Source organism: Labrus mixtus, chromosome 4 (genome assembly GCF_963584025.1).
Source record: "Labrus mixtus chromosome 4, fLabMix1.1, whole genome shotgun sequence".
Lineage (NCBI taxonomy): Eukaryota > Metazoa > Chordata > Actinopteri > Labriformes > Labridae > Labrus > Labrus mixtus.
The window spans coordinates 13,596,781-13,612,695 of NC_083615.1; the positions used below are offsets into that span (position 1 = coordinate 13,596,781).

The 15,915-nt window shown below is 40.8% G+C and overlaps 1 protein-coding gene across 6 annotated transcripts in view; it reads left to right on the plus strand.

Moving 5' to 3' along the window:
• The window catches only part of LOC132972835 (unconventional myosin-IXa-like), a 148,519-nt gene that overhangs the window by 108,660 nt on the left and 23,944 nt on the right, over positions 1 to 15,915 (plus strand). For all 6 annotated transcript variants that reach the window (XM_061035944.1, XM_061035945.1, XM_061035948.1 and 3 more), the window contains 10 exons: positions 4,847 to 4,968; positions 8,002 to 8,143; positions 10,274 to 10,469; positions 11,168 to 11,287; positions 13,726 to 13,801; positions 13,914 to 14,051; positions 14,593 to 14,632; positions 14,755 to 14,877; positions 15,301 to 15,381; positions 15,497 to 15,607. In XM_061035944.1, the coding sequence (XP_060891927.1) occupies positions 4,847 to 4,968; positions 8,002 to 8,143; positions 10,274 to 10,469; positions 11,168 to 11,287; positions 13,726 to 13,801; positions 13,914 to 14,051; positions 14,593 to 14,632; positions 14,755 to 14,877; positions 15,301 to 15,381; positions 15,497 to 15,607 (1,149 nt within the window). The remainder of the gene's footprint in view (positions 1 to 4,846; positions 4,969 to 8,001; positions 8,144 to 10,273; positions 10,470 to 11,167; positions 11,288 to 13,725; positions 13,802 to 13,913; positions 14,052 to 14,592; positions 14,633 to 14,754; positions 14,878 to 15,300; positions 15,382 to 15,496; positions 15,608 to 15,915) is intronic.

Here is a 15,915-nt window from a genome sequence, read left to right on the forward strand (position 1 = left end):
TTTTATTGTTGTCTTTACAGAAATACCTATGTACCTCTACTGTCCTGGACCTGTGCAAATGGCACTATACATATATTTTATTTCTTATAGGGTGTGAAATTGTAATTTTAAGTTTTGAGAAACCTTGGTGTCTTCAATGGTTAAGTGCATGCTGGTCCAGATATCAACCTTATTCGCATCTCATACCCCTTTTTCAGGCAGTTGTCCTTTCTGCCTCTAACCTATCCAAAAGGAAGAAAAATCCCCCACAAAAAAAAGAAGAAATATGGAAAGGTATTTTGTGGGAAGTGTTTCAAATCACAAATGAACATAAAACCTAAGGTCGGAGAAGTAGGTCAGTACCTGTCCCAGACACTTTGGTCAACAGTTTATACTTTTTAAGGCTGCTTCGGTACCTCTACATTTAATCTCAGCATCCCTTAAATAATAACAGGGGCATGAGCCCCACCAGATTTTTTAAAATCCTATGCTACTGCCATCTGCCATTCAGCATTCCTTAATCCATCATCTCTATGTACAGATGGTTTAATCCAAAAGTCACGATTGAACCAGCAGGTGAGCACAGAGAGAGTGGGAAGCAACAGGGAACAGTGAGTTGTTAGTACAGCATCAACCCATTAAAATGTGTAAACATGTAATATAATAAGTTAAACATTTTAATTTTAGTTAAACAAACACTAACTGAAGTTATTAGACTTCCTTCACTCAGGTGGTTTAGCTCTTTGGCCCATTAGCTAAAATTAGTCTTGCCATGTGATAACGTAACACCGTTTTAAAAATGATGAGTCTTAGGATGTTGAGTGGGTTGACATTTTAGACCACTAATAAATCTTTCACTTCCTTGCTTACTCAATAGCAGAAACACCCAGAGGTTAATGATGCAAATGTAGGTTTTCTTTTGGTGAGAAAATTAAAGTTGTAGGTTTTTTTTTTACAGAAAAGTGATTATAAAAGTCATGTTTAACTTTAGTAATAGTAGTAGATATACACAGTGTTGAGATGCATTATTACATGTAAAAGTCCTGCATTTAAAACTTTGATATGATAGCATTGGCATTAAAATAGCTGAGCTGAGCTGCTTAAAGTAATGTATAATACTTTAATACCTGTTTGAATTGAATACTTTTGCAGAAACATCATATTCAATCTTTCATCTCCTTACAAACTATTTTGTGGTGTAAAACTCATGTAACTTCATGTTTGTTAATAAAAATAGCACATGTATCTAAAATCATCCATAACATTAAAATTTCACCATTAGAAGGACCCATACCCAACATGTCTGAATTCAAACTACCTACAGAGAAAATAGGCTGATGCATAATTACTGCAATAAAACAATGAATTTATTATTTTCATGAGATCACCATTTTGGTGAAACAAATGAAGACTTCTCATCATCTTCATCTTCAGGCCTAAAACAGCAGAGTCGTTTTCCCAACCACCGGTAGAGTCTTTGGACTCTGGTCTTCTTGACCTTCTCCTGGTTAATGTTTGGGTCACTCTGTGCTGTATCACGAAGGTCCTGAAGAGCTGGTTCTCTGTAAGGCATGACCTCAACCCCCAGCACTGAAGCAACGACTGTGGCTTCTGCTGGAAGGGTACCATAAGATGATGGATCCAGCACCACAGCAGAGTCTTGTTCTGGACTTGCTAACTGCTCTTCTAGTATATCGTGGCTGACTTTTACCTCCACCTGAACATCAGCAATGTCAGGAGCTTCCTCAGCAGGAGTTACAGGTGTTGGTGAGTATGGCACCATAGCAGGTTCTGGTTCTTGGCTGGGCTGCCTTTTCAAATCCTCACCCTCCACAACTGGAGCAGGGAAAGAGTCTTCAACTGGCAAGATTAAGGTAGGTGTTGGAGCTTGCTCATCAGCTGAGTCTGGTTCACCGCTAGGCTTTTCATCCCCAATCTCACCCTCCAGAACTGAAGATTCAGCTGGCAGGGTTGCTGGGCAAGACATCATCTCAATTGCTGGTTCATCCATGCAAATGTTTGCAGAAGGTTCAGCGGTAGTCACATCAGCCAAAGCTGGTTCCTCGCTGGGTTGGACATACACCACATTACCCTCCAGGACAGTATCTTCAGCTGGCAGGGTTACAGATGGTACTGGAGATTGCAAGACAACAGAGTCTGGTTCACTGCTGGGCTCTTCATCCATAGCCTCTCCTACCAGGACTGAAGCAATAGCTGATGGCTCAGCTGGCAGCATTGTAGGTGTTGAAGGGCTTGGTATGGCCGGGCAGTTTAACACTGAACTCTGTACAGCAGTGTTGGCAGGGTCTGCATCTGCAGGTATGTCCATTTGCGCTTGAGGCTCAAACAGCCCACAGATGTGATCTACTACAACGGCAGTGATGTTGTTCAACAACTCCGCTTCAAAGCGGTTCTTCTTGATCTTCAGGATGTCTTGAGAGTACATCTGTCTCACCTTACCCGTGACAGAGAGGACCATGTTATCTCTCATGGATCGGGAAAAGGAGATTTCTTGCTGCTTGGTAGACATCGCAGTGGATACACGGTCAAGAACAGCCTTAGTGACTCCCACAGCCATTTTACTGAGCTGCTGGGAGGGCATTTCCCGGGAGATGGTTCTTGGAGGTACCCATAAATCCTGCAGGACTTTGGGGACGACATCCATCACCACCCCTTGCGGGCTCAACTGTTTGAAAATGGGAACCTCGTGTCGCTGTTCTGCCAGGATCCTGCAATAATCATGTGCCTGGCTGATGATCCTAGGATGTTGAAATGAGGATGGCATCTTCTCTGGTGAGTCGATCAATCTTCTTGCCTCGAACTCCACATCTCTCATCTGGAAGCTGGTGTTAATCTCCCACACCAGCTTGAGGAGAGGCTTTATGTCCACATCATCAAAATCCTCCAACTCAAAGTCCCATAGCTGCACCCTGAGAGACTTCTTGCTCTCCATCAACAGTAGGTCAGTCAGGTCCTCCACAGTAATCTCGGCTGGGAGCTCGTTCTTCTTCTGAAGATTTAAATATTCAGCTACCATTGCAATCTTGATTTTATAGGACTGGCTGTGCCAGCAGATCTGCAATGCGCGTTCATAAATAGGTGTGTCAAACAAGACCCTAATGGGTCTATAGACGCCTCGACTTCCTTCACTGAACTCCATTGAAACTCAATTAAAGGAAGTATCAAAAACAGAAGAAGATAATCCAGAAATGCACTGACAAAAAACTATGAAAACGGCTTAACTCGAACAACAGACTTAAAAACACTCCTACACACTCAATCTCCAACCACAACTGAACAGCTGGCTGAAGGCAGAGAAGGTTTAAAATTCCCGTCTATGAGGTCACAATGAAGACAAGGTTCCAGAACTTAGTGATGTAAAACTTGTTTTTTTTTTCAAACTCTGGTTGCTATGGTGCCGCAATTAAGAAGATAAACAGCAGCTGGACATGTTGTCTGGTACCATGTACCTTGTTAAAATCCTCATTTATTGACCATTAAAATGGAAATGTGTTATTATATGCAACTGCAACATGGCCACACACAATAAAAAATGAACTTTTTGGATACTGTCCTCCACAGAAAGAAACCTGCCATCAGTTATTTCAGCTTTTACCCCAAACAATATAGGCCTATGTTTACCCCTTACGATTTGTGGATTCCTGCAGTGTGGGAGCCATCTTTGCCTTTGTTTTAAGTAACCTCTTACTGGTTTACAATCTCCTCTGTAGCTCGTTGAAACCTCAACAAACGACCCTCAAAGACAACTTGGTCCATTATAGCCACTGAATATTTGAAATCTGAACCTCTTTTGTTTTTGGTTTTTTTACGAGGTTGTAGCTCATGTTTTCAACACTTTGTTTAATTGTACTTCCTTTCACATTTGCCCTAATGCCAACTTTGCCAATGAATTCCTGTTTAAAGAAAATAAAAATCAGCACTTTTATGTCCCTCAGAGGAGCAATTTGTCAACATTACACACAAGATATGACATAATCTAATAAGCACATAGCCATAAATTCTTCAAGTACACTCATGTTTCCAAGAAGTCGTTGTTTGGCTTCACTGCTTTCATCTAACTACTGGCAGTTTGTTGTTTCCTTAAATCATATGATAAACATTGCATCAAGAACTGCCACAAATGCTTTTAACAATTATTGTAACTGATGCAAAAACTACTGTTTGCTATGTATATAGACAGGTAGATTCACCAGATAGACAAGAACATTAAGGTCTCCTTTGAATCTTTTTGCTTCAACCATTCATCCCAGCTGGAAAAAGGTTTGTCACTGGTCCCTCCCTTAGGCGTTTAAAGTGACATGGGTCATATAATTTGTTTTTCATCGGCCCCAGGGGGCGCGTAGATGTTAACTTTGGTTTTACTGAGAACCAACAAGCCGACAGAAGTAATGAGGATTCAGATTCCAGCACTTCCAAGAATGCAAAAAGAGGAGATGCTCCAGGAACTACACGGTGCCAGACCCCGTCCCGGCCTGTTCGACGGCCATGTCTCGCCCATGTATTTGAAACACAAGAACATCATGTCATGTTTAAAATGTTTCTTTGATTATTTGGCTTTAAACCCTTGCGATGGTTAGACATTGTTAACTCCTAACTTATAATAGTCACAGTGTCTTTCTATAAAGTTAAAAGCAGGTGTTTCATTTCAAATCTCTCAGTGATGAAACAAGTGATTAAAGACAGCCTTTTCTCTGCTGGAGGTATCCTGATAAAGCCCTCATGAGAGACCCACATTGAGCCTGTATAATGAAGTCAACAAAAAGCCTTTTTTTCTGTAACAGCTTTGACAGAAAGTCATTTTTCCTGCAAGTATTTATTGACAAGGCGTCCATGTTTCCCCCTGCAGGAGGAGTACAGGGCAGAGGGCATCACCTGGCACAACATCGAATACATCGACAACAGCGGCTGCATCAACCTCATCAGCAAGAAACCCACGGCGCTGTTCCACCTGCTGGACGAGGAGTGCAAGTATGTCACCTGCTAACATATACTTTGAACAGTAAACTGAATGAATTAACTTTAATTACCAAATTACTGTTAAATTTCATTCTATCTTTATCAGGTAAAAATTTCAACATCATTTTGACATCAAACGCACAGTTTTATTGGTTAATCTGATTAGTGTTAGGGTTTTCCCCAAGTGTCTGATCACAGTTTTGATGTTTTCCGATGACACTGCTGCTTTGATGTGATCAAATAAAACATTGTAGTGTGTCTATTATTATATGTCAGAAGAGGATCTCATATATAGCTTAAATTGTTTCAGATAACACTTATAGTAACAATGTCAATTTGGATTTTTCACAATTTTGACCTGTTGATTCCCTTCAAATTTGCTGCAGATATTAATGAATCGAAGATGATATGTCAAGTCATTTGAGTCCCCCCTGACTTTTGGTTAGACCCCCCCCCCTCACCCCTCCCGTCTGACAGGGATATTGTCCCGATGTGAGCGGCATGTGTGAAAAACCAACTCAGGAAGATTTCAGGGTCAGGACATTTTCCTGGAATTTTCAGGAGTGCGAATGTAAAACAGCTCAAGTAGTGTTTTTTGGCAACAAATCTCATCCTGCTTTCTTTTTACATTTAATGTATTACTCATCAATGTTATTTGCTGTGGGAAATGTAAAAAGGAGTCTGTCTGGTAGAGTACTTTTCATCAACTTGTTTTACACCTACGTTGGCGGCTGCATTTAAAGGCAGTACAAATTTTAAAAATGCTACATTTTCTTGCAGATGGTCTCTTTTTCTTTTGTAGGTCATATTGAAACATCAGTATAAACGGCTTACAGGAGCTTTAAATTAAATTGTTTATTTTAGGCTGTTGCTGTACGGGGGTCATGCATTGGAGAACAGGATACTCTGTTAATGTATGATGTTACTGAGAACAATGAAAAGCATTTAATACACCTCCTGTTTACATCTGATTCAGGGGTTTTTATACTACCCTTGGTTGACCTATTCACTCTGCCTTACGTTGCCAAAAGCAAGACGTATTTCATTGCAGTATGCATTGTTGACCTCCTCCCTCACCCTGCACAAAGCTGCCTTTTACACGTGTTGAATCAAAGAGACAAACTGCTCCCTCTGCAGCCTGTTTGTTCATTAGCCTGATGAATACCTACGCTGGGACTCCTATCAGGGCTTAACTGAGGCATAGAGGCGTGCTTCTCCCTCCTGCTAACGTCTCTGGATCCTATTTGGATTTTCTTAACTCTGCAGTCTTGTTGTGAAACCTTCTCCTGCTGCAGGTCAGCGCTCTTCCTTCTCCTCCATAAATCAAATCCAGCACTGTCCCGCCCCCCTCGCATAAAAACACATCAGGCGGTACACACACAGCCATATTTATCAATGCTAGCTGTCATCTTACCTGTCACTTAGGGTTGCTTCATCTGGATCTAATAACACCTGGAGTGTATATATTTGTATGTGTGTGTGTACATTATATATATATCTATATATATATATTGTGTGCTTGTGCAGAAGGGGTACCACTTTGGGAGAATTAGGGTCAAAGGGGGATCTCTAAAGAAAAAAACAAGGGGGGACAGGTTCTCTCCTGGGGGTTTCTGCTGCCACAGGAAGGGCCTTCATGCTAAATGATTACACTGAGAGAGAGAAAGACGCTTAGAGATCCCATCATTCACAGTCGCAGAGAGCTGGCAGGGCCGCGGGGCCTCTGGAGAAGTGGATTAGGTTACGGCAGGATCAGGGGCGAGCGTGGAGGTTCATTTCTACAGTAAAGGCATCAAGCCTTAAGACCCCTGCGGATACACTCCAGCCAGGAGAGTGTGTGTGTCAGAAGTGTATACAGGAGAGTTTTAGATACCCTACAGGGATGTTGATCCGGGCCACCTTAGGTAAGACGTGAGTGGGTGAAATTTTCCAAAAGGCAAAGGTGAAAACAACAAGGAAGAATGTGCAAAAAGAGCCGCCGTACGTTTGGTTAAATTTGAGCCGTAACATTAAGTTTGTGACAGTTTTCATCCCGGAGGGTGAGGGGGAAAGGAATACGATACACTGCATATTTTACTTAGATTTTGTCAGAGTTATCGGCTGCTACTGTGGCATTACCTCGTTGTAGATGAAAGTAAGAGTCAGAAAAATACTGGAAGAGTTGTGTATTAAAAGGGGATAGTTTGGTTGTTTTGAAGTGGGGTTGTTTAAGATGGTGGCTTTCAACTTTTTTCTTATAGAGCCCCCCCACCCCCTTTTTTTATTTCTAAGAAAAGCTGATTCCCAGCAGAAACAATACACAAAAAAGTGACACATAGCTGTCAGAAGTTTTTTTTTTGCATCAATACACCAAGTGAAATTCCTTGTATGTCTAAATGTACTTGGCAATAAAAAACAATTCTGTTTCTGAGAAATAAAGATACATTTTAATTGTTTTTAAATGATCAAATCCTTACAGAATATGGCTAAACGCACTCACCAAAACTTCTTTGTATAAACTGTCCATGAAGCGTGTTATCGTGATTATTGGTGTCGCCCTCTCTAAGGGGTCCGACTCCTAGGAACCAAAAGCATAAGGTACATGTCAATAGTAAAAGTGTCATCACAGTAGATGGCCCAAATATTAGAAACTGGCCGTTGTAGCGGTGTTCTATCAAAAAATGCTTCCTTTGAGATGTGCTACCAAGGGCTCTGGTCACCATGTCCATAAAATCCATGCGCCAATTAATGAATTATGCTTCTTCTTCCGTCTTAAATAGAGGTTTTGAAATAGAGTAAACATGCTTCCTTCTTTCTTAAAGTGAGTGAGTAGTGATATTATTTTTGAGGTACCTGGGGTTGCATTATTTGATGGAGAACATTAGTCTGTTGAGATACGCTTCTCTTAAATAAAGGTTACGTAACAGCCTATCAAAACAGGCCATCTCCGTTTGGTTCCAGTGTTCTAGTTAAAGTCAAATGACGGTATACGTTTATTTTCTTAAATCTTATTTTTCTGTCTCTCTGTGTTTTATGTTTTTAACCTGTTCCTGCTGTTTCTCCCAGTTTCCCTCAGGCTTCCAATCAGACCTTGCTGGACAAGTTCAAGCGTCAGCATGAAGGAAACAGCTACATCGAGTTCCCCGCTGTCATGGAGCCCGCCTTCATCATCAGACACTACGCTGGGAAAGTCAAGTATGGAGTCAAGGTGAGATACGTGCTCCTGTGTGTACGTGGGATAAGTGTGATCATTTTGTTTGAACTAAAGTGAATTGTAACAAAAGACATAAAGGCCTGTTTTTATGATAGCATTTTATTGACAGATTTATTTAATTATTTAAAAAAAAAACTCTTTGAGCTGATTCAAAGCTTCACATTCTTATCTGCCTACACAAACAAGGTTTTCAATCTGTCTCATTCTGTTATTCACATAAATAATAAGAAGGTACAAATGAGTGCATCCAAAATTAGAGAACAATGGGTGGAATCTGATCCGAAACCTTTCATAGCCCAAGATGGGGTTCTATTAGGCGTCTTTATGAGTACAAGGAGATAAGTGATGACAGATTGTTGTCCAGCTGGCTCTCATGCTTTGGAACAAAGCTAAACAAAATAAAGAAGAGGCAAAACAAAGTTTGGATAGCTGCTTTATCACTCGTTGTTCTTTAGTTTGAATATTTTGTGCCAACTCTTCAGTGACTGGAAACAGATTTGGATTCAGAAACTTGTTTTCTGTGTGAATTTTAGGACAGTTTGTTTTCTCCTATTGTCCAAACTCACCAGAGACTGAATGAATGAATTAATAATTAATAACCTTGCTTAACCATGTGGTTGGGTTAATTCTCCATCCATCCATCTAATATCCGGGGGGCTGGAGCCGATCCCAGCTGTCATAGAGCAAGGGGAACATGCAAACTCCACACGGACGGGGGATTCGAACCAGGGACCTCCTCGCCGTGAGGCAGCAGCACTAACCCAATGCACCACCATGCAGCCTGGGATAATTCTATTCTAATAATAATAACATTTATAAAGCATTTCTCAGAATCCATAAGGCCATAGATGTATCAACAAAGGCAAGATTAAGAAACAACAAATATTATAAAAGGCAGAATTCATTTGAAAGAGATTTTATAGACATTTAATTATTTTTAAAGACTTTTTAAAATAAATTAAAATCTGAAAAACCTTGCCGATATATTAAGTATGTTTTGAGAAGGATTAAAAAGAGGTCACTGACTCAGCGACGTCTGACATCTTAGTATTTAAATAAATTTTTTAAAAACGTTCTTTTGTGTACCTAAAGGTAAGAATCAACCGTTTACTCTGACAACTAAAGCTTCTTCACTTGAACCTTCATGAAACACTTTCACTCTGCAGCAGACCTTCTTGTTGTTTCGTCGACCTAATTTTTTTTTTTTCTTCAGCTAAATCAGATTCTGTGTTGGCCTCCCAGTTGAGCTTAGATAAGAAGCACATGTTGTGGACCGGGGCGAGCGTATTGTTGTTTGACTGTATAATATAAATCTGTAACAGTTGGTTATTGTGGATGTTGAAAGCTATCCCATCATCTACTGAGAGCCAGAGAGCTGTTTGGTGTGAAATGTGCTGAGAGAGCCACGGGCGTGAAATGTGTGTGACGCGGGCTCAGCGGTAAACACACAGCTGACTCGTATCAGAGAGAGAGAGAGGTTTATAGTTCATGACTCTGTTATCTTAGCAAAACCTCAGACACAACATTTAATGACTTACAGACTGATGAAACAGAAGAAATGGAGGTCAACTTTGTGCTTTAGGCAAAAATATCAAATCAAATAGGAATGATTTGCAGCGTGTTTCCAGACTTCTTTAACTTCTTAGGTTTCTGACTGAAAACATTACAGTGTGCCCCGTACAGTCAGAAAACACTGCAAAGCTTGGTTTGGTATGTTAGTGGTGATTTTACTGCAGTCATCTGTCCATGAAATAAACCTTCAGTCACACAAAACACTTCAGTATGTTAGTTTTCCAGTTAATACAACAATAAGCACATCAAGAAAACATACATACCACTGAGGTTATTTAGTGTTAGTCCTGATAAATGCAAGCTGTTTAGCCTGTTTCTTGTCTTTATGCTAAGCTAAGCTAAGCTAAGCTAACAATCTGCTGACAGATATGACAGTCGATAACATGGTTTTGTCCAAATCTCACTTTACTTGTGGACTAAATAGTAAAAAATTGTTTTCTCTTTTGATGTAAAAACGTGAAAAAACAAGATGAAGAGTTGAAAGGACTGAACTTTTTATGACTTTTGTTTGATACAAACTAATGATCGAACGTGTTTCTCTCCTTCATTCAGGACTTCAGGGAGAAAAACACCGACCACATGCGTCCGGACGTCGTGGCTTTGCTCAAGAGCAGCAAGAACGCCTTTATCTGTGGCCTGATGGGAATCGACCCCGTGGCCACTTTCCGCTGGGCCGTGCTGCGAGCTTACTTCAGAGCCCTGGTGGCTTTCAGGGAGGCCGGCCGCAGACACACACACAAAAAAACTGGTGAGAATTTAAAAAAAAAAAGTGACTTCAGCTTAAACGTCCCAGAAATAATGAGACAGTCATCCAGCTTCTTTCTCTCTGAATCTGCCTAAAATGTCAAAAAGATGACGTCACATAAAAGCCAGCCTGTAAAAATGAGTCTTAAGAAGTGATGTTATAATGTTTCTGCATGAATCTGAACATATTTACTGATGAACTTTATGTCATCACTCAGCACTGGAACATGTGTGTAAAGTGGATTTTAAAGAAATCTGCAAACAAGCACTGAAGTCAAAACTCCTGTTTTAAATGGATCAAAAGCAGCAGTCTGTTTGGAGAAGACGACTGTGCTTCTGTTGTTGATGATTGTTATTTGGAAAGAGGAGGAGGAAGACACATTTTGTTGTTTTCTTCGAAAGCTGGGGATTTAGAGAGCAAAGTGTTTGGAAGCGTCACTGCGGACTCATCCCAGAGGAGTCTCTCTCTTTGTTCTCTCTCTCTCTCATTCTCATCTGCCTCCTTTCCCTTTGTGTTTCTGTTTGTTAGTCAGCTGTTTATCCCGGCTTGTTATTAAATTACTTTGTCAGCTTACTTTTTCATCTCCTCTCTATGTTCATTAGATTTCTTAGAGTTTGTTTAAAGGTTTAAAGTTTTTTATGTTGATGGCTTGAGTCTGCTTTCTCATCATTCTTCTCCCCCTCTCCCTCTCTGTGTTTCAGGGAACGATGCAGCCGTTCCCTGTTCTGTGGTCAAAACTGTCGACAGCTTCAGTTTCCTTCATCACCCGGTTCACCAGAGGAGCCTGGAGATCCTTCAAAGATGCAAAGATGAGAAATACAGTAAGTCACAAAGCACTGTCCCATACCCTGCTTAAGCATGATTGTCCCCCCTCCCTATTCCCCCGCTGGCCTGCACTCACACTGCTCCAGGACTAACCGGGCCTGAGCACGGTTACCTCTTGTACATAACATCGTAATACAACACATGCATGGCTTTATGTGATCATGAAGTGTGCTTAGTTTACAAGACAGGAGGACTCCAAAACATATTTAAAAAAACAAAAAGGGACGGACGGTCGAGTCTTCATCCGCACATCGGACAACAACACAGAGAACATGACAGCTACTTTACTGTCTTTGTGGCTTATTTTGAGTCATTTTAGTCAGATACAGCCAGAACACTCCCATATTTCTCGATAATAGAGGCTGTCCAAGCTACATTCTCGTGCATGAAGCACACTTCTTCCGTGCCAGGGCCAATGAACGGATCGGAGAGCTCACACTAGTCAAACAGACTGGACTTTTAGAGTGAAGCGTATGGATTGCCTAGTGTTAATGCTTCCCAAGGCTTTTTTTTTTTAGAAAATAGTTAATTTTTTTCTGGATTATGTTAACTCTTTTAAAAACTGTGCTTATACATTTAATTTCCATTACGTTGATTATATTCTTAGTGAAACTCAGCCCTCACCCCTGCACTATTTGAAATCTGCTCCCTGTTAATGTGGTTAATATGAAGGCATGGATTCTGTCGATAAAGGTCTGCTGAAGTGAGGTGAACTGAAGCGAGAAGAGCTTTCATTTCCCTTATTAAAAGAAAAAAAAAAACCTTTTCTGAGCTCAATCCAATCAAAAAAAATCAATTCCAGCCTGTGGTGGAAAAAGCATTCTGTGGTCAGGTTGAGAATAATGGATCTGGTATGAGTATCTGCCTCAGTGAGCTGCTTCTATTAGAGCTGTTAATAAGACATGGAGATCAGATATATGTGGGTCACTGTGAGCTCTGGTCGCACGTTTCCCAGGCACGAGTGATCGCACTAATCAAACAGCTCCATATGCTGCAGGTTTCTAATGACGCCCAGTCAGTCTCTGCACGACCGTCACACACTTACCTTCTGATGTGCTGTATGTGTATGTGGGTCTTAACGTTGCTTCATGTGCTCTTACATGAGAGTGTGTGTGTATGCACGTCATGTGTCATTATGCTTTAATGCAGCTCTTTGCTTTATATAATAACTCCAGAGGGATTTCACAGCTGCCAGCACGGAAATTGATTTCAAGGGAAATTTCTAGGAGAATTCCCCAAAGAATTTCCTCTGTTAAAGGGAAACTCCACTGATTTCACACATCTACATCAGCACAATATGGCTGAATCCCAAACTCTACACTCACAGACTTTGAGGCCTAGTCTTAGTGTGCTGCTCACATTATCACAAATATTTATCCAAAACATGCAACCCATTATTCCACAGTTAATTGAAAATAGAGCCCGACCGATTCTATTAATATTAGCCGATATTAGCTTATCAGGTGACTATCGGTGTCGGCTAATTTTATCGCAAACTACAAATCCCACTGTTGCATCCACCAAAGTGCTCTGTGGATGGAAAGTATAGCAGCAACTTGAGTTACGAGAACATCAAATCGACTGAAGAGACAGCACACAATGTGTACCAGTCTGAATAGCAGTCTGGGTTCCCGCTGGTCCTGGGTCAGAAAACAGTCCTAAAGCAACATTTATTTTGTTAAATAGACAAAGCATGCTTATTTCAAACTAAAACAATAGGTACTAGATTTATTCAGCAGTCTAAAACATAGATTTAGCTTGAAGGAATAGTTTGACATTTTGGAGGAAAAGCGTCTTCTACTTTGTGGATACTTTTAAAATGTTTTAAGGGTGAATCAAACGAGATTCAACATGTTCGAAAATGATATTCACAGATGCTGGTCAGCATATGTTGTCATCTTTCAACAGAGCCAGGCGTTTCCCCCCCCCCCCCACTCTTGTTTCTAGTTTTTCTGCTAGGCTAAGCTAAGTAGCTTCTGGCTGACTCCAAGCATCTTTATATGAAGCAGTTCTGTGAAATAAGTCATGCCACTGTATAATCAGTGAGTTCAGGCTTTTACAAGAGAAAACCACAAATGTAAACTGGAGCTCATTAGCTGCTTGTTTCCTGATATAATGTCTCCATAGGCATTCATGTCGCTGTGCCAAAACCACTAATGCACGCAAACAAACACAAAGACACTGGTACTTAAAACCTTTGGGGCTGTCTGGGGGAAATCACTTTAGTCTCACAAAGTTCAGCTTTTTGAGTAGTGGGTAGAGATAGAAATATCAGAGATTAGGAATTGTTGCTGAAACATACTGTATATGTAAAGTTCGTCCGTGACCCCCTCTCTCCTCTCAACACTCCTCATGCCTCCTTCTCTTTCATTTTGTCCTCTACTCTCCTTTTCTCTTCTTCTCTCCTCTCCTTTCATCTCCTTGTGCCATCCAGGTATCACTCGCAAGAATCCTCGCACTCCTCTGTCAGACCTTCAAGGCACCAACGCCCTGAATGAAAAGGCCAGCTGGTGAGTACGAACCGATACAAATATATTTTTAAAAAAAGGTTCTAGAGATTTTTGTCAAGCACTCCCTCCCCTGAAATCTCTCACCTCTCTCTCTGTCGCTCTCCCTCTGTAGGGATGGCTTTGGTGTTGGCTGTAACGGTCGCAGGTCTGGTCGTCTGTCTTCGTCAGGAAGTCCCGCCCTGGAAGAAGAAGGGATCTTCATCCACTCGACCAGCAGCAAACTGCTGGAGAGAGCTCAGGGCATACTAATGTGAGTCTCACACAAACATCAAAAACAGCACACACATCTTAAATTTGCTTCAAATGTGATTCTGTTTTTGTTTTGTTTGATTGTTATTTCTTTAATCTACTTATCCAAAAACTATTGACCCCAATCTGTTGATCTGAGCTGATAAACTTTGAGATCAGAAAATTGTTGAGCGTAGGGGTCAAATAAAATGTCCCACAAAACGTGTCAGCTGATGACAATGTAAATACACATAAGCATCTATCTTTGCAGCCAATGCAAAATGCCATTCACTTCTATCAGGGGCTTGTGTAGTAGCTAATGTATGCAGAAAAATATGATGACAGCACATATTATGAGCCTATTTGCACACTAAAAGTAATATTATGTAAGGGAATTTTGCATTTGCACCCTTCATATAGACTTGCAGAAAATATCCTGTCTGGTGCATCAGTTTTATATTTAAATAGGTAACAAACCTAAGGTGTTTATGTTCTCAACTGGTGCTGTGAATATCCTCCTCGATTAAATCTCGGTAATTAAAAATGATGTTTCTCTCCTGCAGGAGAAACAAAAACTGCAAAAGCAAGCCCACTCTTCCTAAGGTAAGACACAAAAGTAACACAGCATGACGCATCCATACACAAAGAGCTTGAGAAGAAGTCTCACAGTAGATCTAAACATGACAGAGGCAGTTTTAATGTGTTGTCGGCTTCTGTTTGTTCAGCACTTGTTGGACGTGAAGTCTCTGCGCTACTTGAGCAGCGTGACGCTTCATGACCGCATCACCAAGTCTCTGCTTCACCTGCACAAGAAGAAGAAGCCACCCAGCATCAGCGCACAGTTTCAGGTCAGTGCTGCTGTCGCCCTCTGCTGGAAGATCAGCGAATTACAACAACACAAGTGACTCAGCAGCAAATATTATAAGCAGGAGTTAAAGTATGTTCTGTTCAAGGAGACATTGAGGATGTGGATTTAAAAGATGTAGTTACAGGTTTATATTTTACATGAAACTTTATTAAAGGCATATAATGACCTGAATAAAGGCTAACTTCTCATCAACTCTGTCGAAATGCAAGAACAAATCTTGAATCTAAGATGCAGTGACCTTTTTAAAGGCATATTTGTTACTAGCCTCTGAAATGCAGTCAAGTGGAAATAAAGTAACAAAAAATGGAAATTCTCATTTTACTTCAAAATCTTTAAAGTGGTTCTTTCCACAGATATAATTTCTTGAGGTTGTGATGTCATTGTTTTCTGTGTGTGTCTTCAGGCGTCCCTCAACAAGCTGATGGAGACTCTGGACCAGTCAGAGCCGTACTTTGTCAAATGTATCCGCTCCAACGCTGAGAAGGTAACGCCAGCTGCAGGAACAGTCACCTCTTAAACTCTGCTTCTCCTCGTGACTTAAGGATGACTTCATTTTTTATTTTTAATTCACACTTTCTCTTTCTCTCTCTGGTGCTCAGCTGCCGCTGCGTTTCAACGACAGCCTGGTGCTCAGGCAGCTCCGATACACAGGAATGCTGGAAACCGTCCGGATCCGACAATCAGGATACAGCATCAAGTACACCTTCCAGGTAACCCTTCACACAGACCTCTAACATGTAGCTCTGTCATCAATGCTGAGTAAGTGTAGCAGTGTTTTGTATTCAAAACATCAAGCAGTTAGTTAAGTGATGTTATCGCGAGTTAACAAAGATATGAATAAAACCTTAAGGAATTATTCAATAAATGTTCATTTTTGGAGGCTATTTAATTTCCCCTTTGTTGTCTTCTTTCCGATACCATACCAGAAGGGAATATGGCATGAACATTTGGTTTGACAAACACATTTGCTAACTATCTAACAGGATGTCTAATTGTGTCTTCACTGACCATACATGCA